The 23,234-nt window shown below is 46.8% G+C and overlaps 1 protein-coding gene across 1 annotated transcript in view; it reads right to left on the reverse strand.

The window, feature by feature from the left end:
- Positions 1 to 21,821, reverse strand: part of LOC111968771 (cysteine-rich motor neuron 1 protein) — a 54,458-nt gene extending 32,637 nt beyond the window's left edge. The window contains 8 exon segments of the mRNA XM_023994634.2: positions 3,453 to 3,540; positions 3,543 to 3,637; positions 3,640 to 3,664; positions 11,330 to 11,584; positions 11,778 to 11,947; positions 15,730 to 15,903; positions 16,125 to 16,286; positions 21,027 to 21,821. Coding sequence (XP_023850402.2) covers positions 3,453 to 3,540; positions 3,543 to 3,637; positions 3,640 to 3,664; positions 11,330 to 11,584; positions 11,778 to 11,947; positions 15,730 to 15,903; positions 16,125 to 16,286; positions 21,027 to 21,315 — 1,258 coding nt within the window. The 5' untranslated portion in view covers positions 21,316 to 21,821.
- Positions 21,822 to 23,234: the final 1,413 nt, after the last annotated feature.

Consider the following 23,234-nt stretch of genomic DNA (forward strand, 5'->3'; position numbering starts at 1 on the left):
TCAGATGACATCAGGTCAGGAAGGCCATGCCAGCTCCTGCCCAGCCACCCAGACCCATTCTTCAGCCAGAGCTGGAAACGTCTCGTCAAACATGGCCAAAACACACAGGTCAGACCCATTGTCATAGGACTCTGTACACTGACACTGACCAAATACCCACCAAAAGCCAACCTCTGGTCTGTAAAAACATTTGTTCAATGCCTTAGGTCACTGAAAGTTGGGTACTATTATGTGTTCGATTGCAAAATACTAGGAATCCCAAACTTTGTGATTAATGAACCTGATTATAATTTAATATATGTTTTGTGGATGGGCTTTAGTGTTTGTGAGAAACCCAACCATTAGTGAACAGTCATTAATTTTGAGCCCCACCTGTTTAGCAAAAAATAACAAAACAAAAAACAATTGTTTTGTTGCTGTTGCCTGTTTTGTATGTTATTTTGGCATTAATACATGCCACATATCAGTTTGCAAACAATGTAAAAAAAATATGTTTGAGTTAATAAAGCCACATAAAAACCATTTCAGCCGAGCTCAGTGCTTTCTGTGGTGGTGAGGCAGCCAGCGGAAAATACAGAGCATAGGAGTTGGTAATGTTCTCTAGTTGCATCATGATTGGCTCAGTGTTCTGTCACTCATGGGGACACTACGTGACCACAAAATCTACTGGGTAGAGCTCGAAAATTTAAGCCATTTGGGTGCTGCCATAGATTTACATTAGAAGCGCCCATCCAAGAAGGCTTAAGGTCATTGGCCACAGGTAAAATGACGTCAAATCACGTTATATCTACCATAGCTTTGATTGGACTGATCATGTCAACATCATACTTTCAAAATCTTAGCTAGCAAGCTAGACAAGCAGTCATCATAATGAATCAAGTTGACAATCTACTGGAAAATATTTTTCAAGCTTTGTCACATGAAGAGAAATTATAGATAAAATATATCGGTGCTCATCGGCCATTGGACATAAACATTACACAACAAGTTGGAAATTGCAAATTGCAAGGCAATCACTAGCCTGCTATTCAGTGGAGAGGGTGTGTGGTCCAAGTCTGGGTTTAAGGGTCTCTTTTCCAAGCTTAAAAGGATAAACATTCACATGCAACACCAAAGGTTGAATACATTGGGCATGCTATCAATCCAGCATGACTTCTGCCATGTTCAAAACCACTGGGAACTGTGAAAAAAATTTGCCCAGACTGGGAAAATATGTTTTGAACGGTCATCCAACTTGGAATTCCAAGTCGGGATCTCTGGCCTCTTTTTAGAGCTCTGACCTGAAGATCACTGACGTCCTGATTCAATCTTGTTTTTTCAGAGTTCCCAGTTGTCTTGAAAAGACCATAAATCCCTGACTTTGATGACAACATTTGCCCACAAGAAAGACCGCCGCACCACCGTTCTGTTCAAGTGAAGACAGCACAACAAGGTGATTCCAAAAATGTATTGTATGCTGCTGCATAAATTATGTATAACATGCTAGGGAGATATGTATACTGTAGCTAAGAAATTAATACTGTGTAAATGGTGTGTAGTAAGCTGTTAGTAGGCCATGTGCCTCACTCTAATACTTTGGTGGTGTACATGTAGCCTACAGCCTGTGTTAGAGAAATGTCATCCTTGATTATTGTAAAAGCTTTCAGTGTCTGCTTCTATGCCCCCTTTATTTATACTAGGGTTCTGACTTGGTGTACAAGGAGAATACTGTAAGAACGGCTCATGTTCTGAATTCTGTCGCTGTACATTTCAAAAGTGCTGAACAAATAGTTATATTGACTACGTACGTCTTAGCTCACGCATTAATGTCTTAATCGAAATTACAGATTGCCTCTCATCCGCTCATCATTCCCTTAAGCCATAGTTTGTACATCTCAATTGTCAGTAGAAATCACATTTGTTTAAGCAAGTCAGCCATATCATCTTTTTTTAAAAGGCATTAAGTGAGGTGAATGAACTGTTTCGCTGTCAGACAAGGCTCCGCTGATAGTCAGGTGCAGCAGTGGTAAGGATTCACTCCATGATGCTGAAAATAAAGCTCTGCTGTTGGGACAGCTTTATATAGGCCCTAATAGTTTGTGGGAACCGTTTGTCACCGTTATAGTGCAATTCATGTATTGTTTAGTGTTGTGTTGTGAGGTGGCTTTGCTGGTATGCATATTTGCATTTGCCCCACCAATATTTACATGCTAAAATCACCACTGCACCCAACACATATCCCCAAAGAGCTTCTGGGGAGGTCTTGGGGGATACTAGGGGTGTATGTGCCATATCTTCATCCCCAGTCCCTCTCTGTGTGATTTCTAATGTGAACGCAGTCATGTAGAGCTAACTGCCAGTAGGGGAGGCACAAAGGGCATGCAGTCCAGACCCAAAGAGCAGCAGACACTTGTTATCAAAACACTGGTTCCCTAGCCTCTGCAGCCGCCATTCAGCCCCTGCCGGCCTGCCTGACTCAACTACACTCCCCCTGGAAGACTGGAGCACATAAAAAGCATTCCCATCAATTAACTGTTGAACCTTTTCCTTTTGGATATGTGACCAAGCAGGAACTCTTTGACACTACACAATTTATTCTGTTGGTAAAACAGCAAATATTTGCTGGGAGCGCAGAGTAAACAGCCAGGTCCAGGTCCCCCCTCAGTCACCCTCCCTGCTCCTCTCCCTCTCTCCCTGACTAGCTGGCTGGTTGATTAGCTGTGTGCTTCTGTGAATGTGCTTTTGGAGAAGGAGAGTGAACTGACGCGAACTACACACTACCAACTACACACAAACACACACACACACACCACAACACCCACACACACCACACACACAGCACACACACCACACCCACCAACACCAACACAGCACACAAACACACACACACACACACACACACACACACACCACACACCAACACACACACAGCAGGCAGGCACACACAGACGACACCACGAGCAGGACACACACAGACAGACACACACACACACACACACAGAAGACACAATCACCACACACACACACCACACACACACACACCCACACACACACACACACACACACACCACCCACCACACAGACACACACAGACAGACAGACACACAGAGACACAGCACAGAACACACAGACAGACACACACACCCACATCACACCACCACTCAAGACAGACACAAAGACAACGGGTGAGCAGTTGCGAGCACGCTTCCACCACAATTGCATAATGAGATCCATTATGTTTAATATGCCTTGTGGCGTTGAGATTATTTGCGGCTATACCAGAAATATTTATTTGGACAACAAATTACCATCTATTTAGTGACTCTCCTTTTCATCACAGAACATTTGGTAAACTGGGACTTTGGGGGAAAACTGTGTTTCTGATTAAAAGAATCACCTCCAAAAAGGAGTTACTATTTCACACCAGCACACTTCTCTCATCAAATTCATGGCTTGCTACGGTTTATCGTTACGTTCTTTCTGGCACTCGAACATGTACAGCAGTCTGCCTGCTTGCCGGTGCCTGATGAGTGGTACAGTCTTCTGGCCCGAGGGGCACTGGTGGGCTTGTTGGCACGCCGGAGGTCACAGGTGCACTGGGGGGGCACAGTGGGGCAGCAGCAGCGGGGGAGTGTGTTCTTGGTCAGAACCGAGCCTCAGGACAGGAAGGCACGGCAGGGCAGGACTGTGGTCGCGGCACATTTAGCTCTCTGAATACCACACAACACACACACACACACACCAACACACACACACACACCACACCACACACCACACACACCACACACCACACACAGGTTACACACACACACACGACAGCACACACACACACACACAGAGTCAATCACATACAATAACAAGCCTCTGTAAGGCATGCTGTAACACCACCTTCAACCCAGCTCCAGGCTACAACAGTGCCCACACTGTTTGCTAGGTGGCAGGGGAAAAGGGGGGAGAGGAGTGGGGCTCCCTGGCCTGCATACAGTGTTAGTGGAACAGTGTTGCTCATGTTGCAGTCATCAGATCCCCTTCACTCCGTGACAGCTTTACAGCTTCCTGTTAGGACGGAGAGTGAGAGCTATGCTCGTCTCTAGACACGACACACCTCTCAGCACATCCTGTCTAAGACCTTTCCTGATCCCTGCCTGCCCACCCACTGGATCCAGCTCTCAATCCAAACAGGCTCTCCATCTCACCAGCCATACATACAAGGCCATGTTTTACTCAGACTTTTTATCCTACCCTGAGCCTTATTTTTGAAATCACACTACACTTATCATACCAGGAAGTGTTTGTCTATTGATATGCCAGAGCCAACATAATGGTCTTCATACTCTGGTTAGGGAGTGCAGGGGGCACAGGGTTGTACTTTGGACACTTTCAGGAAAAGAAAAGTGGAGTTCCCCTCTGTCTCATATTGTAGAAGGACAGTAGCTACCTTACGAAGCTTGGATTACCCAATCCTTAACCACTGCTTATTTTGGTTCAACCGTGCCACTGTTATGCATACAGAGTCGAGGGATTGGGTGCTGCAAACTCATGTCCTATACATTGCCTTCAGAAAGTATTCACACCCCTTGAGTTTTTCCAAGTTTTGTTGTGTTACAGCCTGAATTTAAAATGTATTTAATTTAGATTTTGTGTCCTACACACAATACCCCATAATATCAAAATGGAATAATGTTTTTTGAAATTTGTACAAATGTCTCGAGTCAATAAGTATTCAACCCCTTTGTTATGGCAAGCCTAAATAAGTTCAGGAGTAAAAATTATCTTGACAAGTCACATAACAAGTTGCATGAACTCACTCTGTGTGCAATAATTGTCACGCCCTGACCTTAGTTCCTTGTTTATGTCTCTATTTTGGTTTGGTCAGGGCGTGAGTTGGGGTGGGCATTCTATGTTTTGTTCTATGTTTGTATTTCTAGGTGTTTGGCCTGGTGTGGTTCTCAATCAGAGGCAGCTGTCTATCGTTGTCTCTGATTGAGAACCATACTTAGGTAGCCTCATTCCCACCTGTGCTTGGTGGGTAGATGTTTTCTGTTTTGTGTATTGCACCTTGCAGAACTGTTCGTTTGTCGTTTTGTTGTTTTGTTCAAGTGTTTCGTATTTATTAAAAGTATTATGAATACTTACCACGCTGCACCTTGGTCCTCTTCTCCTTCTCCTGACGACGTTCGTTACAGAACTACCCACCACCAAAGGACCAAGCAGCGCGTGGAAGAATGGACTCCTGGACATGGGAGGAAATCTTGATGGAAAGGGACCTGGGCAAAACGGGGGAGTATTGCCGCAAATCAGAACTGGAGGCGGCGAGAGCTGAGACAGCGGTATGAGGGAACACGGCTGGAAGGAAGCCGAGAGGCAGCCAAAAATGTTTTTGGGGGGGGCACACGGGCGTAGTGGCTGAGTCAGATGGGAGACCTGAGCCAACTCCTCGTGCTTACCGGTGGCGGGCGTCGTACTGGTCAGACACCGTGTTATGCGGTGGAGCGCACGGTGTCTCCAGTAGCATTCTTAGCCCGGTGCGCTATATCCAGCTCCGCATCTGCCGGGCTAGGGTGAGCATCGAGCCAGGAAGGATTGTGCCAGCCCTGCTCTCAGACCTCCGTACGTTCTACGGCCAGGATATCCTGCGCCGGCTCTGCGCACTGTGTCTCCGTGCGTCTGCACAGCCCAGTGCATCCTGTGCCTGCGCCCGCACGTGCAGGGACAAAATCACCACCAGCCAGGACGGGTTGTGCAGGCTCTTTGCTCGAGACCTCCAGTGTGCCCTCGGCCCAGTGTATCCGGGCCTCGGCCAAGGACAAGGCTCCTGCATGTCTCCCAGACTGAGTGAGTCTGTGCCTGTGCTAAGCCCTAACCTCCTGCATGTTCCCAGCCTGGTGAGTCCTGTGCTTCTCACAGAGCTCCTGTGTGTCTCTCACACTCAGTGATGATCCATGGTAAGAAGGCCTGCAGTGATGATCCATGGCACAGAAGCCTCCAGTGATGATACCATGGCACGAAGCCTCAGTGATGATCAATATGCAGAGCTCCGTAGTGATCCATGGCGAAGACCTCCAGGTGATATCATGGCACAAAGCATCTTCTGATGATCTATTGTCACGAAGCCCCAGTGATGATCCATGGTAAGAAGCCTCCAGTGATGATCCATGGCACGAAGCCTCCAGTGATGATCCATGGCAAGACGTCTCCAGTGATTATCCATAGCAAGAAGCCTCCAGTGATGATCCATGGCAGAAGCCTCCATGATGATCCATGGACGAAGCCTCCAGTGATGATCCATGGCACGAAGCCTCCAGTGATGATCCATGGCACGAAGCTCCAGTGATGATCATGCCGAAGCCTCAGTGATGATCCATGGCCGAAGCCTCCAGTGGTGATCCATGGCACGAAGCCTCAGTGATGATCCATGGCACAAAGTCTCCAGTGATGATCCATGGCACGAAGCCTCAGTGAGGAGTCTATGGCAGAGGCTCCAGCGTCGCCCTTTAGTCCGGAGCCTCCAGCGACGCCTTTCAGTCGGAGCCTCTGCGCGCCCTTAGTCCGGAGCCTCCAGCGTCGCCCTCTAGTCCGAGCCTCCAGCGTACGCCCTCTAGTCCGGAGCCTCAGCGTCGCCTCTAGTCCGAAGCCTCCAGCGTCGCCCTCTAGTCCGGAGCCTCCGCGTCGCCTCTAGTCGGAGCCTCAGCGTCGCCTCTGTCGGAGCCTCCAGTGACGCTCCTCTTCAGTCCGGAGCCTCCAGCGACACCTTCAGTCCGGAGCCTCCAGCGTCGCCCTTAGTCCGGAGCCTCCAGCGTCGCCTCTAGTCGCGGAGCCTCAGCGACACCTTCAGTCCGGAGCTCATCAGCGTCGCCTTCTAGTCGAAGCCTCCAGCGTCGCCTCTAGTCCGGAGCTCAGCGTCGCCTCTAGTCCGGACTCCGCGTCCCTCTAGTCCGGAGCCTCCAGTGACGCCTTCAGTCCGGACCCTCAGGACACCCTTCAGTCCGGAGCCTCCAGCGTCGCCCTCTAGTCCGGAGCCTCCGCGTCGCCTCTAGTCCGGAGCCTCCAGCGTCGCCCTCTAGTCCGGAGCCTCCAGCGACACCCTTCAGTCCGGAGTCCAGCGTCGCGGCGGCCCGGCCTCCCCTCTCCCGGCCCTCTAGTCCGGAGCCTCCAGCGACGCCCTCTAGTCCGGAGCCTCCAGCGACGCTCTCTAGTCCGGAGCAGCCAGAGTCTCCCTCCTGTCCGGAGCTGCCAGAGTCTCCCTCCTGTCCGGAGCTGCCAGAGTCGCCCTCCTGTCCGGAGCTGCCAGAGTCGCCCTCCTGTCTGGGGCGCGCTGCTAGGGTCCCCAGTCCGGGGTCGGTGGCGGGGGTCCCCGCTCTAGAGGCGCCACCTAAGTGGGCCAAGCCAGAGGTGGAGCGGGGTCTACGTCCCGCACCAGAGCCGCCATCGCGGTGAAATGCCCACCCAGACCCTCCCCTATAGGTTCAGGTTTTGCTGCCGGAGTCCGCACCTTTGGGGGGGGGGTACTGTCACGCCCTGACCTTAGTTCCTTGTTTATGTCTCTATTTTGGCTTGGTCAGGGTGTGAGTTGGGGTGGGCATTCTATGTTTTGTTCTATGTTTTGTATTTCTAGGTGTTTGGCCTAGTGTGGTTCTCAATCAGAGGCAGCTGTCTATCGTTGTCTCTGATTGAGAACCATACTTAGGTAGCCTCATTTCCACCTGTGCTTGGTGGGTAGATGTTTTCTGTTTTGTGTATTGCACCTTGCAGAACTGTTTGTTTGTTGTTTTGTTCAAGTGTTCGTATTTATTAAAAGTATTATGAATACCTACCACGCTGCACCTTGGTCCTCTTCTCCTTCTCCCGACGACGTTCGTTACAATAATAGTGTTTTTTCATTTTTTCCCATGATTTTTTAATGACTACTTCGTCTTTGTTTCCCACACATACAATTATCTGTAAGGTCCCTCAGTCAAACAGTGAATTTCAAACACAGATTCAACCACAAAGACCAGGGAGGTTTTCCAATACCTTGCAAACAAGGGCACCTATTGGTAGATGGGTAAAAAACAATGAATTACACTTTTGATGGTGTATCAATACACCCAGTCACTACAAAGATACATGGGTCCTTCCTAACTCAATTGCCAGAGAGGAAGGAAACATCTCAGAGATTTCACCATGAGGTCAATGGTGGCTTTAAAACAGTTACAGAATTGAATGGTTGTGATAGGAGGAAACTGATTATGGAGCAACAACATTGTAGTTACTCCACAATACTGACTTAATTGACAGTGAAAAGAAGAAGCCTGTACTGAATTAAAATATTCCAAACAATGCGTCCTGTTTGCAACCAGGCACTCAAGTAATTGTACAAAAAATTAAATACAATTTTAGTAATGAATACAAAGTGTTATGTTTGGGGAAAATCCAATACAACACATTACTGAGTAAGACTCTCCATATTTTCAAGCACAGTGGTGGCTGCATCATGTAATGGGTATGCTTGTAATCGTTAAGGACTGGGGAGTTTTTCATGATAAAAAAGAAACGTAATGAAGCTAAGCACAGGCAAAATCCTAGAGAAAAACCTGGTTCAGTCTGCTTTTCACCAGACACTGGTAGATTAATTCACTTTTCAACAGGATAATAACCTAAAGCAGATGGTTATTTAATCGATTTGGAATTCAGGCTGTAACACAACAAAATGTGAAATAAGTCAATGGGTATGAATACTCTCTGAAGGCACTGTAATTGTCAATGGCTAAAAAATGTCACAGATCTCCTGTTTGTAGGATACCAGGTTAGATCTGTGGCTGTTACAGAGGACTGGGAGAGAGTGTGAGGAAGGGTGGAATAAAGCAGTGTATGATTGATGACAGTGCAGACAATTGGTAATTACGTTTCTACTTAATGTCTTCCCTTGGGCCTTTAGGAAAGGAAATGCCATGAAGCTAATAAATAACTAATTGCCTCCTAAGAGAGAGAAATGTAATGGCTATCATGCGTATGAGAAGAATACTTTACAATCTTTGCATGCATTATGGTTTTGGTGGAAAGAGAATGAAATAGAATGAAATTGCGTAACAAGGCTTGGGGTTTGTGGCTCTTTCAGAAGCTAGTTTGTTGATGTCCTTCCCAGACTTTTGGCGTTCCCTGGTGCAACACGACTCTAGCAGAGGATGTGTCTCATCCCTGACATTTGAGGGCCTGAAAGAGGATCCCTGAGGCTGTTCCTACCAGATGGGAAACTGAAATGGCAAACAGAGGGACTGGAGCCCAGGTTCTGCTCCACAGACAGACAGTTCAACTCCACGTACAGCGATGATTGCAGTATTACTTTCAATAGTCAAACCCTCAAGGGTTGAACACATCGGTGCGACCCAATGCTCACCCGGCATGTTAATGTTCCATCTATGCAGTCGTTTGAAGTTTGCCTGACCCGTAAAAGTCAAGTTGTGACTTGAGCAGGAGAGTCATATTTGGGGGAGATATCTGACAGATGAAATTGAGGATGAAAGAAGTGTTGGATTTATTCTTCCCTGAATAAATAGTGCATGGGCATGAGGTATCTGTACTGTACTGTTTGCTCTAGGAACCTGTGAACAGTGGGGGCAGGCACAAAGCTTGCATTGATCAACTTTGTTACTGAATAGTGTCAGAGAGAAGGGGGGAAATTCCCCTGAATTAGGCCGAGCAACGACCCATTTAACGGTTTTTGGCCTAATTCCTGCATTTGGGTTAAATAAACTTCAGTGACAGGCTGATTTCAGAGGTTCTATATCTAATAGCAGTAACACAGAGCGTGCTGCTGTCTAACAGAGTGATGTGGCCATGAATAAAATGTTGTGCAATGTTTGCATTGAATAAGACTTTCTGTGTGCCCCAGTCAAAGAAAACAGATTGCTTACTCACATCTAACAATGGGTGGACTGGAGTACGCTGGGAAAACCAGCTGCCAGACACTCTATTGTCATTCAAATGAATGATAGTGTAGCCATTTCTGAACATAATAGGCAGACACAAAGCATGGAAACAGTATGGTAAACTCAGTAGAGGATGGATTTCAGCACATTCTGTTTGTGTTCTATCTAGAAGCACCAATGGGGTAATTAGCTAGTCAGTGGTCACAAAAGCAATCTCTGTATTACAATGGTGGCTATTCTCCAGCTTACGCAAACAAAAACACAAAGACCTAATTTGGCATGCTTAATAAATTCAGTCTGTAGAATGGTCAAAACGTTCTCTTGTTGTGGTGGTGAGATAGTATGGAAAACCTAGGAACCCCCTAGGAAAGCCTTAATACACACACACACCCACACACACCCTGAAGTTGGGCTTGAGGTAGGATTTAGAAATTGGTTTATTACCACAGAATGTGCTATTGTAAACAATGCATATTTCTGGCATCTCCGAGAAGCCCATTCAGGAAAAGAAAACACCTCTATGTAAATTAGCTTTTTTCTACACAGAGCACAAGGAGCACAGTATTCATCTGACTGTAGCAGCTCTGGTAGGCAGAGGAGGCTGTGTTGACAGCCTGAGTTTACTCATGGAACAAGTGCACAATGTGAGTTTTGTTCAGTGACTGACTTTGGAAGCAAGTCAGCGGAGAACAAAGCTGTCTTAGTACAGCTGCCCTCCATGGGCCTCTGGTACATCCTCTGGTTTTATACAGTTTGTCCGCAAAGGGACCCATCAGGCTCATCTCTCACGTAAGCTGTGGAGGTCTGGCCGCTTGCCAACTGGCAGTTGAGGCAAAAAATGTCTGTATTGTCCTCTATTTTTAAGAACTAAGTCTGGGAGGTGGTTCAGGGCAAAAGGCACAGGGTCACAGGAGAGGGAAACATAGACGTCTGATCATCACACTCTGGTTAGGGCAGTGTGTCAGAAGAGAGAGCTGCAGCAGCCCACAGTCCACACACGCACGCACGCACGCACGCACGCACGCACGCACGCACACACACACACACACACACACTCAGGCTAAATATTTGAGGATGAAAAACGTGATCCGAGTGTTCTCTGCTCAGAGTAGCTCAACACAGCCTTCTTCGTATTGTCAGATAAGATTGGGCCAGGGAGATTGAAAGAGAGAGGCTGAGCTTTTATCATGCTGAACGGGCTGAACAATGTTGCAGAGAATACTTTTCTATGGACAATTGTCTACTACAGAGCTGGCACAAAATGCATTGGAGTGAAAGGATGGCACAAGTATGGTCCAAGTTGAATGAAACAGTAACAAATGGGCCATGAGGGAACCTTCAAACAGAGTTAAAGGTCTCTGGATCTGCCTTAGAGGAAACTGAACATAAAACATGAATTGGGCTGTGCACATAAAAGTCAGTCCAGGGGATTACGGGGCTACACTCTGCAGCTGCCCAGTCAGTCCAGGGGAGTACGGGGCTACACTCTGCAGCTGCCCAGTCAGTCCAGGGGAGTACGGGGCTACACTCTGCAGCTGCCCAGTCAGTCCAGGGGAGTACGGGGCTACGCTCTGCAGCTGCCCAGTCAGTCCAGGGGAGTACGGGGCTACGCTCTGCAGCTGCCCAGTCAGTCCAGGGGAGTACGGGGCTATGCTCTTCAGCTGCCCAGTCAGTCCAGGGGAGTACGGGGCTACGCTCTGCAGGTGCCCAGTCAGTCCAGGGGAGTACGGGGCTACGCTCTGCAGCTGCCCAGTCAGTCCAGGGGAGTACGGGGCTACGCTTTGCAGGTGCCCAGTCAGTCCAGGGATACACTCTGCAGCTGCCCAGTTCGTGGTAGTTGAGGCAGTTGAGTTACGTAACATTGTTGGTCATCTGCTCATGTTTTCTCACAGACAACCAGAAAAAGCAGAGGCTGGTGGCTAGAGCTGGAGAGCTGGGGCAGGGGCTGGAGGGCAGGAATGGATCTGAGGCTGGAGGCAGGGGCTGGGGCTGGGGCTTTGGTTGGGGCAGGGCTTGGGAAAAGTTGTGGTACCTGGTAAGCAGAGCTATCAGCTGGGTGACTGGGAGCAGTGAGAGGACAACAGACTGAGACAGCGATCCCACTTTGCCTAGCGGGAAGCTCTTTGTCTGAGCCAACAGATAAACTGTGTTTTGTTTCCCCTCTGAAATCACTGCCAAGACGCACGCACGCACGCACGCACGCACGCACGCACGCACGCACGCACGCACGCACGCACCTGCCCCCTCACACACGCACACACACACACACGCACGCACGCACGCACGCACGCACGCACGCACGCACACGCACACACACACACACACACACACACACACACACACACACACACACACACACACACACACACACACACACACACACACACACACACACACACACATGGGCATGACAGAGGCCATAGCCTCTGCAGACGACACACAAACACAGAGACGTCTAGCACCCCTGCCAGCTACTGGCGGTCTGGACTGGCGAGTAATAGTGATGCCACAAAGAGGCTGCAGCCAAGCAGAACTAATGATGCTTTCAGGGGAAGGATACGGGCGAATGTGGTACTACTGGTGGGCCAACTCTGTGGTGGCGAGGTCTGTTTGCACCATGGCATCATGGTGGGCACGGCTCCAGTGTCTGACCCACCTCAACTCCACTTCCTCCCTTGTAATGTTCTTTTAAAAGTATACACTTGTACTAAACATTAATACTGCCCCATTTCACCCATATTAACCTTCTGAGGTTAGCCATGAGGACCAGTCACATGTTGGGAGTTTAAAGTACATTGATGTAATATGACATACAATAGCTGTGTAACAACCCACAGGCTTAAATCTGCCTTCTGTTTTCTCAGAGACGCTCTCCGCAGGGCCATTACAACATCAGGTCATATCAGCAACATCAATCAAAGTATTACAGAACAAGCACCTCTTCTGAAGGCCACATGGGGAAACTCCTTGTGCACAGCAGCTCAAAGACTTATAATTAATCAAAGCCATAAATGTACACTCAGGGCCGGAGAACTAAATACAGGCCCCAGACCATTTCCTGCACTTGACACAAATAACTTGTCAAAATGGCTTTCCCTAGCTGGCTCCCTGGCCTGACCTCTTCCTCCTCTTCCACTAATTTGATCAATCCTCAGAGATCCAGTCTAATACTTCCTCATCAGCAACACAGGGTGCCTGTGTTCATGTCACCTCCCAGCACCCAACATGACATTGACCCCTGTTTGAAGTCCAACGACGTGCGTCAGCATACTGACAGTACATTTATAGAGAGCCCTTAGCGATACTAAGAAATGGCTGTTGGTGATCAGGCGCTGCAGACGGTGAAGCTGCAAACGAGGTTTGTGCCCCAAGTCTTCGAACAAACAGTAAACAGGAACACAAGCCAGGACAGTCGGCTGGCCTCAGAAAGCTACTCTACTCTCTGAGTCAGAGCGAGCATTAAGAGCCAGTCCCAAACCACTACCATGTGTGAATGTACAAGCCCCAAGCAGAGGCAGAGGATGCTATGTTCAAATGGATGGCTGAAAAAGTGCTTCAAATACTGGCAACAAGGTCCGCTTTCATCTTCAACTGCATGTGAAGATTGGAATCGCTGTAACTCTCATGCAGCGAAAGCAGAGCTTACAGTATGTGTAGACATCACAAGCTAAGGGACACATTGACCCAGAGCTAAATCACTACTTGATCAGATGGGTAGCTCCATGACATCTCAGGAGCACTGCACTCAGGGTTACTCATCATAACGGAAGCACTGACGACAGACAGCAAGATGTCTGCCAAGCCAGTCAGACAAAACAAGTTCATTATCAGTGCCCTGAAAACACACACACCCTCCTTACTTAATGCATGGCCGTCTGAAGGGTGTGTGGAGTAGCGACAGCACATAAGCTGCAGAAAAATGTTGTTTACTGTTTTCAGTGTTGTGATTTCACGCTGTCGTCCTCTCTTGGCTGCTCTAGACAACTGGAAGTTGAGAAATGCAGCAGAGGACTTGTATATTATTCATAGGGACACAGGAGAGGGCAATGACACTGTCTCTCAATAATACAGTATGTGTACTTTTCCGCACTGCTAGAGGGATTTACAGAAGAAACAGCTCAGTACAAGTATCCAAATACACAGCCAAGGGACTGTAAATGCTCTGTAACAACCTTGTTTGGATGTAGATCTTGTTTGTAGATCATATAACTGAAGATTACACGTTTTGTGGTCCTCTCTAGCTCAGTTGGTAGAGCATGGTTCTTCTAATGTTAGGACGGTGAGTTTGATTCCCGGGACCACTCATATGTAAAAGAAAATTCACTCATGACTATAAGTCGCTTTGGATAAAACGTCCGCTAAATGGCACATCATACAATACTCTCAGACCTTACATTATCAGGAATGGTACAAATTTCCCAACTGAACTATCAAAGAAAAAAAGGGATGAAAGCACAAACAAAGCTAAAACAAATGTCTTAGTTGTGGATCGAGTCACTTGTCTTGAATTGGGCCTCCTAAACTCAACAAATGTCCTTAGTAAACTGAGGTGAGTCTAGCTTTTTGGCACAAGATGGCTACGCAGTATTATGAAGCGGATGATGAGATCTTCCCACTAACACAGCAAGAGAGAATCTGTGAGTTCACTCACTGGCACTTTCTCAGTGAGACCAACGTTCTTTATACATACAGAGAGCTGCCATGTTGGTTTTATGCATCTCTCACACAGTTCTGTCAAAGGGGTGAAATAGAACCCACCTCAATAACAATTCTCACTTAGAAATGTCAGTCAGAGAGCAGCTACATGGGTACTGACCCTTAGCCCCTCTATGAGGCACATTTAAACAAACAGCTCATAATTGTCACTCTGGTTCCTGAGCTCTGTGGAGGTCTATCTTCCTCCTCACTCCGTGCTTTAACCCTGGACACAGGCTGAGAATTCAGCCAACACACTATACTGTTACACTTTACAGCCTGAACACTGTGTACGTAGATTTCTATCACCTCATAGGTCCACAGTATATTCTCCTCCTTATAATAGAACCTCTCTCTGCTACTCTCTCTCGGTGTTGACATGGAAAGGACTTTGGAATAGACTGACTGATTGTCTACTACACCTCTGTGATTTTTCACAGGTTGTGCTGACTCGCTGTACTGTATGGGTCTAGGTTGAAGAGAAGGTTAAGACAATGTAATCATTCCATGCAGAAGTGTTCGAAAATAAACAAATTCATTGGACCAGTGCCGGACTGGAAGTGAATGTTAGCAGTACAGAAAGTTTTCCATCAAAGTGGAGAATAAAGACAATCGTAATGAATTTCAGCTAACTACTCAGCAAACACATATCATAACTGTTTTACTGTAAATCTACTTATTTAAATGTTTTTCAAATGATCTACAGACACTTTATTACTTGATTTCCCGACCACTGGTCACGTTATCAATGCTAATCCAGTATAATCAGCAACAGTGTTGGCACAATGAATGTGCTTATTTTTGAACGCTCAGCATGGAATTATTACTTTGTCTTAAACTGTATTTTTTCAACCTAGACATGAGTCAGGTATGAGTCAGTTAGCACATAACTCAAGGTATATATTAGGGTACATAGGGTACATATGCTTAATAAGCTGAGCTCAACTCAAATAGAGATAGTGTAAAAGACAGGAATGTTGTAGGATAAATAAGGTCAGCTCTTTTTTTGAATCTGCATTTTGTGTATCACTGTATCAGCCACTGTATCAGCCACTGTATCAGCCACTGTATCAGCCACTGTATCAGCCACCTTTGTGCAACATGACTTGAGCAGTTGTTGGTTAGTTTTAGGTTAGTTCTAGGTTACCTGCGGCCTCCTGGCACTGGCTGCGGTTGATGTAGGAGGAGTGATAGTGGCAGCTCTGGGATTCACACACACAGCCCTGTGCTGTCAGGTTGCACCCAGAAAACATGCAAGCTGGGTCGGAGGGTCCCACAAACTTCTCCCTGTGCCTCTCCTGGTACTCATGTCTACGGCCTTCTAAAAGAAAGAGAAGGGGGGACAGGACATAGTCCGTCATCATGAGTCACTGACAATGGCACCACGCAGATCCATGCTGGGGCCACCCTCAGACTGAGCATGTGTGTCATCACTATGACATGTTAATAGCATTAGTCACCAGCGTACAACATCTGGTATGGATTAGCAATGTTCAATGGATTGTATTTTTTGCTCCTGACGGCTAGCTGTGGGAAACTCACCTGTCTTGCTGGCCCTCATGCAGGATTCCATGTCAGGGTAGCTGAAGGAGCCCAGGCAGGAGTGACGGGCGTCACACACACACATGGCCCCGGCCCTGTCACAGCCTGTCTGCAGGGGGCAGCGCTCATCCTCCAACCCAGCCTCCGGACTGTGAGGCAGAACTGTGGAAAGGAGGAGACAAGATATTAGAGGAAAATAAAGAAGAGGGGAGGGGCTGGAGAGGAGGAGAAAGGAGAGGAAAGGGGGGTAGGGGAGAAGAGAAGAGAAGCATCATCAAAGTGATCCAGAGCAGACATCTCTGTTCTGTTCCTGCCATGCATTGCCTTGCTACTGCCATTTACCTTATGTGTTTGTTCCATGCCCAGCCAACCATCCCTACCCCTACCTCTGATATACTGTAGCTAGCTCCTCCAGGCTGAGCTCAACACAAACAAACACATCTAATGACAATGGGGGGTGGAGGATGGAGGGGAGACAGGGGACCCACCACGTCAGCTGCCTCTCTGCTCCTCAGGGACCCCACAGGGACCCACAGGGACCCCACAAGGTTTTCGTGTTCATGCCTGATGCATTGCCTGCGTGCCACAGAGTAAACAGGCTCAAACAGAAAACACCACAATACAGCGCTCCTTTCCTTTCCCTTCAACAGCTTGTCTTCCAGGCCTCAATCAACAGTGTAGAGACTTGATTACTGCTTATCAAAATACTCTGGCTTCTCTCACAGACACATTTAGAAGTATGAGTAGTAGTGTTCCCATCAGAATGTATTACAGGAGCTGGGCTAAATAAACTTTGTAAAACACTATAGAGTGGTAATCGGTGAGTAAAGGTGTACTTCTTCTTTCCTCTCAGAAGGAGAAGCCTTGCTTTAATACTCTGCTAGGGGCCGGGAGACAATGATGATTAAAAATGATGGTATATGCTGGTATAGGCTGGCGATAATGAAAATACTTAAGAAAATGTACGTTGTTCATTTATTAATACCAAACAAAGGGAAAGCAGGGATGAACTTCTATTATCGTACAGCACATTGTCATTCCTTTCAGAAGTGGTACTTGAGAAGTGCTCTGTATGTAGCCTATAATGGTCACCTATACAAACCCACCGCTCTCTGATGTGCTAATTCTGGAGACTCTGTAAGTGATTATTTCCAGAGTTGAAAGTGAGAGAGGTGAATCTTGGGTGGCAGACAGTCATGGTCCCTGTGAGTTAAACCAGCCAAGACATTGGGGAGAGTAGAGGGGCAGGCAGGCTTTTCAAACGGAGCTCCCCTGCCACGCCAAAACTCTCCCTCGTATTTCCTGTTACCTTAAAATGATCCCCACCTCCTCATTTGTTCCATCTCTGGGCCTTTCTGTGCCTGGGAGGGTATTCTTAAATAGCAGTCATTGAAGGTGGGTGTCTGAGTGTGTCTGTGGGGTGCTAAAGGGGGCCTCCAGGAGTAGGAGGCAGGAGGTAGACAAAGCAAAATGAGAGGTTAGGGGGAGTGAACCTCTAATTACTGTAGCTAATGATTAGGTTGACCCCCCGGCTGTGATATGACCCCACTCAGCTGGCCTGGATCACGGCTGCGTCTCTGGGGAAGTCCTCTCAGCCATGGAGACTGCTTGTCTTGGCATCCAGAGCTGCGATGGGAAAGTTGACCTCTGAGGCCCTTTGGCTGATAGCAAGCTCCAAAGGAAGTCTTTGAAACATTAGATAATGCTGGAGGAAGAGGGAAGTGGACAGGATTAGAAGGAGTAGTGGACTGGACAGGACGCAGAGTCCAATCTTTGTGCTTGAGGACAGACATTCTGTGAGGTGCTATTGTTAAGTGCTCTGGAGAGGGAAGAGGTGGCACTAACACAGTGAGACAGACAAAATAAAAACACCCTGGGCCAAACATCGATATCACACAAGTGGTGAAAAACCCTTTGGGGATTAAATTAGTTACGTGTTTGGATTCACAGGCAACTTTCCCTAATCACAGCTGTCATAACAATACACAACCACTTTAACTGGCTGCACTTGATATACAGTATGCACATAGTATAAAAGTCCTCATAAGCACACACTTACTGGATATTTAGCATTCTGTTCAATATCATGTGCATCAGCTATTTTCTCACTGACTGTACACATGTTTGTCTACTACAGATGTCACCTGAAGACATGGTATACTTTCTTCGACCTCCATCACCATTCCATAGTGTGCGAATTACGGGGGGAACACAGAACCCCCAAATCATACATGAGATCCCATAAATGCAACGAAAGTCCAACTTTGGGGGTGGGGGGTCTCTAATTTAACCATTCTCCTATTTAGAAAAATGCAATTGTGTACTGATACAGTGGTAAATATGAAAATGAAATCTTTTTCCAAATGAAACGAACACTTCCACCTCTCTGTCATGGTTTGAATAAGTGACAGTTGGTTCAGGTTCTTTCAATCGCATTCATCTCTCTCCTCCGCCTGCTAGCGAACTTACAACATTGTATCAACAGTGCCTTACAGTTTCTCGCGCCGATGAGCTTGGGACGGACACAGCTGTATTTACGTCCCTTATTTCAGCCCCTTTCACGTTTCCCCACTTTTCTTTTTACAAAAAAGGTCAATTTGTCAGCAAGACAAATCACTGAATTCAGGCTACAATAGTAAAGCCTAATGACAATTCGCACTCTGCCCTTCCATATTGACCACCCAGAACAAGGAGCAGAGAGAGAAGCAGGGATCAGAAAGCGGAAACATTTACCCCCTACTCCTGATTGCGACCCTAATCACTTTAAGACCCTACCCCCGGCTTGGGAGGGAAATCCCGGATCAGCCTGGCCCTCGTGGCCTCTGCAAACACACAGGGATTGGTTTGATTTACCCTCACCCAGCCAAACCCCACCACGGGGGGGGGGGGGAGGGGGGGGGCGCTGCATGCGCTGGGCCCGCAGCCACGAGGACCAGAGGCACGACTCAATCATGGAAACCATTAACTTTTACATTAGACATTTTAGTAATTTAGCTCTTATCCGGAGCGACTTACAAACACTTAGTGCATTCATCATTTAGAGACATTCAAAGCTGTTAATTTGACAGAGGGGGTAGCTATGGGTATGGAGGGGGATTAAGGCCTGCCAGCATAACCTGTAAATAAAGCCCAATCAGGGACACTATCTCCTGGGACACCCTGGGGCCGGAGACCCAGGACCACTAGACCCCTCTGAGTGATGGTGGAGGGCAGGATCATGTAGATCCGGCCCCAACGTGGGACTGTTTTTCCTCACCTCTGGTAATGTCAGTCCCATGCTATCGCTTTGTTTCAGTCTGGACAGAGTCCAGGTGAGGGACTGGCTGGTGCTTGATGTGATCCTGACCATGCCCCATGCCCAGCTCTCTCAGAGGGCAACTCCTGTTCTGCCTTATCAACTGTGTGAAAAGCTGATCTTGGCTGTCCTTTTAGAATGCTACATACACACGCGCGCACACACTCAAACACACACACTCAAACACACACTCACACACACACACTCAAACACACACACTCAAACACACACTCACACACACACACTCAAACACACACTCAAACACACACACTCAAACACACACTCACACACACACACTCAAACACACACACTCAAACACACACTCACACACACAATGTTCATGGATGGGTACCCTTGAAGCCCTAAAGGATTTGGAGAGCCATCCTCTGGAGTATAATTTCCCTGGGTGCCAGGGATATATTGTGTACAACAGCTTCATAAACTGTCAGTAAAGGACTGGTATAGGACATGGATCTGATAGGAGGGAAGGCAGGGAGACCACAGTGGGATTCATGGTAAGGTCATTCAGATAAATCTGCCAATGAAAACCTGCTGGTGAGACTTTTGCCATTTTGCCTTGACCCCAAGGGAGCCCTCAGAGGCACATCATAAGCCCATTGATTGGGCAACCACATTACAGCAAAACACTTTCTACAAGGACAGCTAATCTGTTTCAGGATCAAATGAAGACAGAGTAAAGTGTACACGCACAGACACACATTTCCCATTGTTAGGCCGCCCATGCTTTTTAAATCAGACAAATTAAAATAGTCATTAACTTTTAAGAGGTTCAAATTGGGCCCTGGCAGGGAAGCCTGAACTTAAGTAATACTGACGTGGAGGCATGGTGCAAAGGTTTGTTGCCAAACCTATTGTCATGCCTGCAAGAGAAGAAAGGTGAGGTTTCAAGGGGGGAAATGAACAGTCTAACATGAGGTCCTCTGTTGGCAGTCAAGAGCTACTTAAACCCGTAGACCTGCTTCAACCAGTCCATTGAGCTTAGAGACAATGTCCAGCACAGTCGATGGAATCATGAACTAGCTGGCCACTGTGGTGTGCTCAAGCTAAATTAGAATAATCACTTACTATGGAGACTTTTCTGCCCAGAGCTGAGAGTGATGTTAATGAATAACCGTGTTGCTGAAACATCAATGTTAAAACCTCCCATTCTTCTATCAATTTTGTATTTTTTAAATTTTGAAATGTAACCTTTATTTAACTAGGCAAGTCAGTTAAGAACAAATTCTTATTTACAATGACGGCCTACCCAGTAATTACAACACAATAATTACCTAGTAGCCTGAGGGTAATTCCACAATAACTGAATTATGATGAGACTCTGAATTTTCACTGTAAAATGTATGCCAAACAAAAACCATTGACATAAAAGTTTAACAAACCATACACCTCTATGCACAATGACTACTTGCTGAAAAATCTCTGCGTAATTCCGTTATCATGGAATTGTCCCTTTAGCCAACTATAGAATAAAGATGATTGTGCCATTCTAGGTCATGCTTACAGTTCAGAATGGGAAACAAGACCAACATTAAATTGAGCCTATTTTATTCATAAGTGAAGTCTTATTTTAGACATAGGCTACCCACCTTTACAAACTCCTATTTCAGGGAGCGTTACAGCTCCCGTTTGGTTGACAGCCGCGCAGGTTAGTCCCAAGGCGCAGTATCCCAGTGCCCAGTCCTGGCCGGCGCACGGCTCCCACTCCATCCGGGTACACTGATCGCAGCATCCGCACGGGTCCCTGGCCAGAGTCCGACCGCTCTCGCAGGCTTTCGGCGGACACGTCCGGAGATCACATGGCGTACAATCATGAGACATCAACACACGCACCAGAATTGAACAATTCAAGAACGCGACCAAACACTTCCTGAACATATTTAAAATATGATAATGAGCCCAAGATCGGTAGCCTATGTTAAAAATGTAGGTCTAAGCAAACAATTTCCTTCTGTCAAGTAAATCGCCAAATTAAATCCGCGAGGTCCGTTAGATGTAATTCCAGAAGTTATGACGTTCCGGTTCAAATGGAATGAGAAAAATTGTTGGTACCTGCGCTGTCAGTGCCTTTACAATAGCCTAGGCAGCATGCTGCCCGAGAATAGGCTACCTCGGAAAGTGCACAAAAAAGTGCACGGATGCTCCTGGTTTGGTCTCTCCGGTAGGCCGGTTTACCTTTTACTGTCAATGGGCTATCCTCAGAAAAAAGTATTCAATGCCTACTGTAGGAAGGTGCACTTTCATTGTTGTTTCAAGTAAAATAATAGCTGCGTCCTACGACAACCACATAGTGTGAGTCTTCTGCGTTTGGAGAGGAGTGAGGATGCCTTCACACCGAAACATTGGGATGCAATCTGAGACCCAAATTGACATTACAGGCATAGACATTAGCTGCACCCATTTCTCTTGACTGACATGTACGCCCAGCCTGGTGTACGCCCAGCCTGGTGTACGCCATCCAATCACAAGTAGCGAACGGAGGGAGGATTTGCATTGAGATATCCTCTAATCGTTCGGCTGGTCCTCTCATTTTGTTGCGCAATAGGCAGCGTATTCGCAATAACCTTGAAATTCCGTTGAACGAAATGTTCTTTCCGCTTTTTCTTTTCATTTCTACTTTTATTTTAACGACCAATTAATAGTAACATTTTTTAATCACATTTTCATTTGAGAAAATCATGCTATTTTCTATTTCAATTCAACAATTGATAATTGTCGGCCTACATGCTCATTGTAACTGATTCTGAAATGTCAAATAGATTTTTACATTTGTATGCAATTCAACATATAAACTATTGATCAATCAGTAGGCTGCATACTAGGGCATCTCAAGAAGGAAGCCCGTAACTTAACTGATGTAGCATTTAGATGTGATCTCAGTCAAACATAAACATAACAACATGCTGGGCACATTGCTTCATTTCTGGAATATCATTTCCATAGTTGTGCACTGGACATCATGCAATACCAATAATTCCAGTTAATGGCCATGTCAAAGCATTATCTGCCTATCCAATAGCCCTTGACCACTTCAGAGAGCTGTTAAGCAAGGTGCAGCCACATCTTGAGTTTTCCCTGCCCGAAAGACACTGCAGTGACCCGTGGAGACCTCTAGCAGTGGCGCCAATGACCAGCAGACACCAGGGTCAGGTGTATATGAGGTAGGTCATATTGTGTCTTTCACAATACTGTTTACAAAGTACAACATCCCCTGTTAGCTGTTTAACTCTCGAGAGTTAAGACATGTACTGTATGTTGGCTACAGGCCCTAGTCATGTGTATTGTCTTGAGATGTTCAGTATGACTTAGCTACCGTTAAAGATAACTCCTTAAGACTGGACATTCGGTGCTTTTGAAACATGGTGGGTCTCTCTTAGAGGGTCCACTGCTGCAGCTCAAAGTGGGGTTCCTGATGGCCGCTGGAGACCCCAGCTCCATGTCAGAGAGTCAGGGTCATGGACTCAGACCTACTCTCACTGAGGACAGGCAACTTTCAGATAGGCTATCAGTTGTTTTTATTCACATTATTACAACGACACACCAGATATTGGGCCAGAAAAGGTCTCGTAACACACAATATTTCCACATTTGTTTATGTTCCTTGTAAGGAAAGCACCAAAGATTATTGAATATTTTTCAGCTCACTGTCACTCCTGGAGAGCATCTGTTTTGTGTTTCCAGTATGTCTCCCTGCTTATGGTCATGATCAGAAAACAGTGCTACTCACTAAAACTCAACAAGTGTTGAGAAATAATCTACTGGGGATTGATACTGGATTTGGCAAAGTATAAACGAGT

The sequence above is a fragment of the Salvelinus sp. IW2-2015 genome, linkage group LG9, assembly GCF_002910315.2.
Source record: "Salvelinus sp. IW2-2015 linkage group LG9, ASM291031v2, whole genome shotgun sequence".
In the NCBI taxonomy this organism is placed as follows: domain Eukaryota; kingdom Metazoa; phylum Chordata; class Actinopteri; order Salmoniformes; family Salmonidae; genus Salvelinus; species Salvelinus sp. IW2-2015.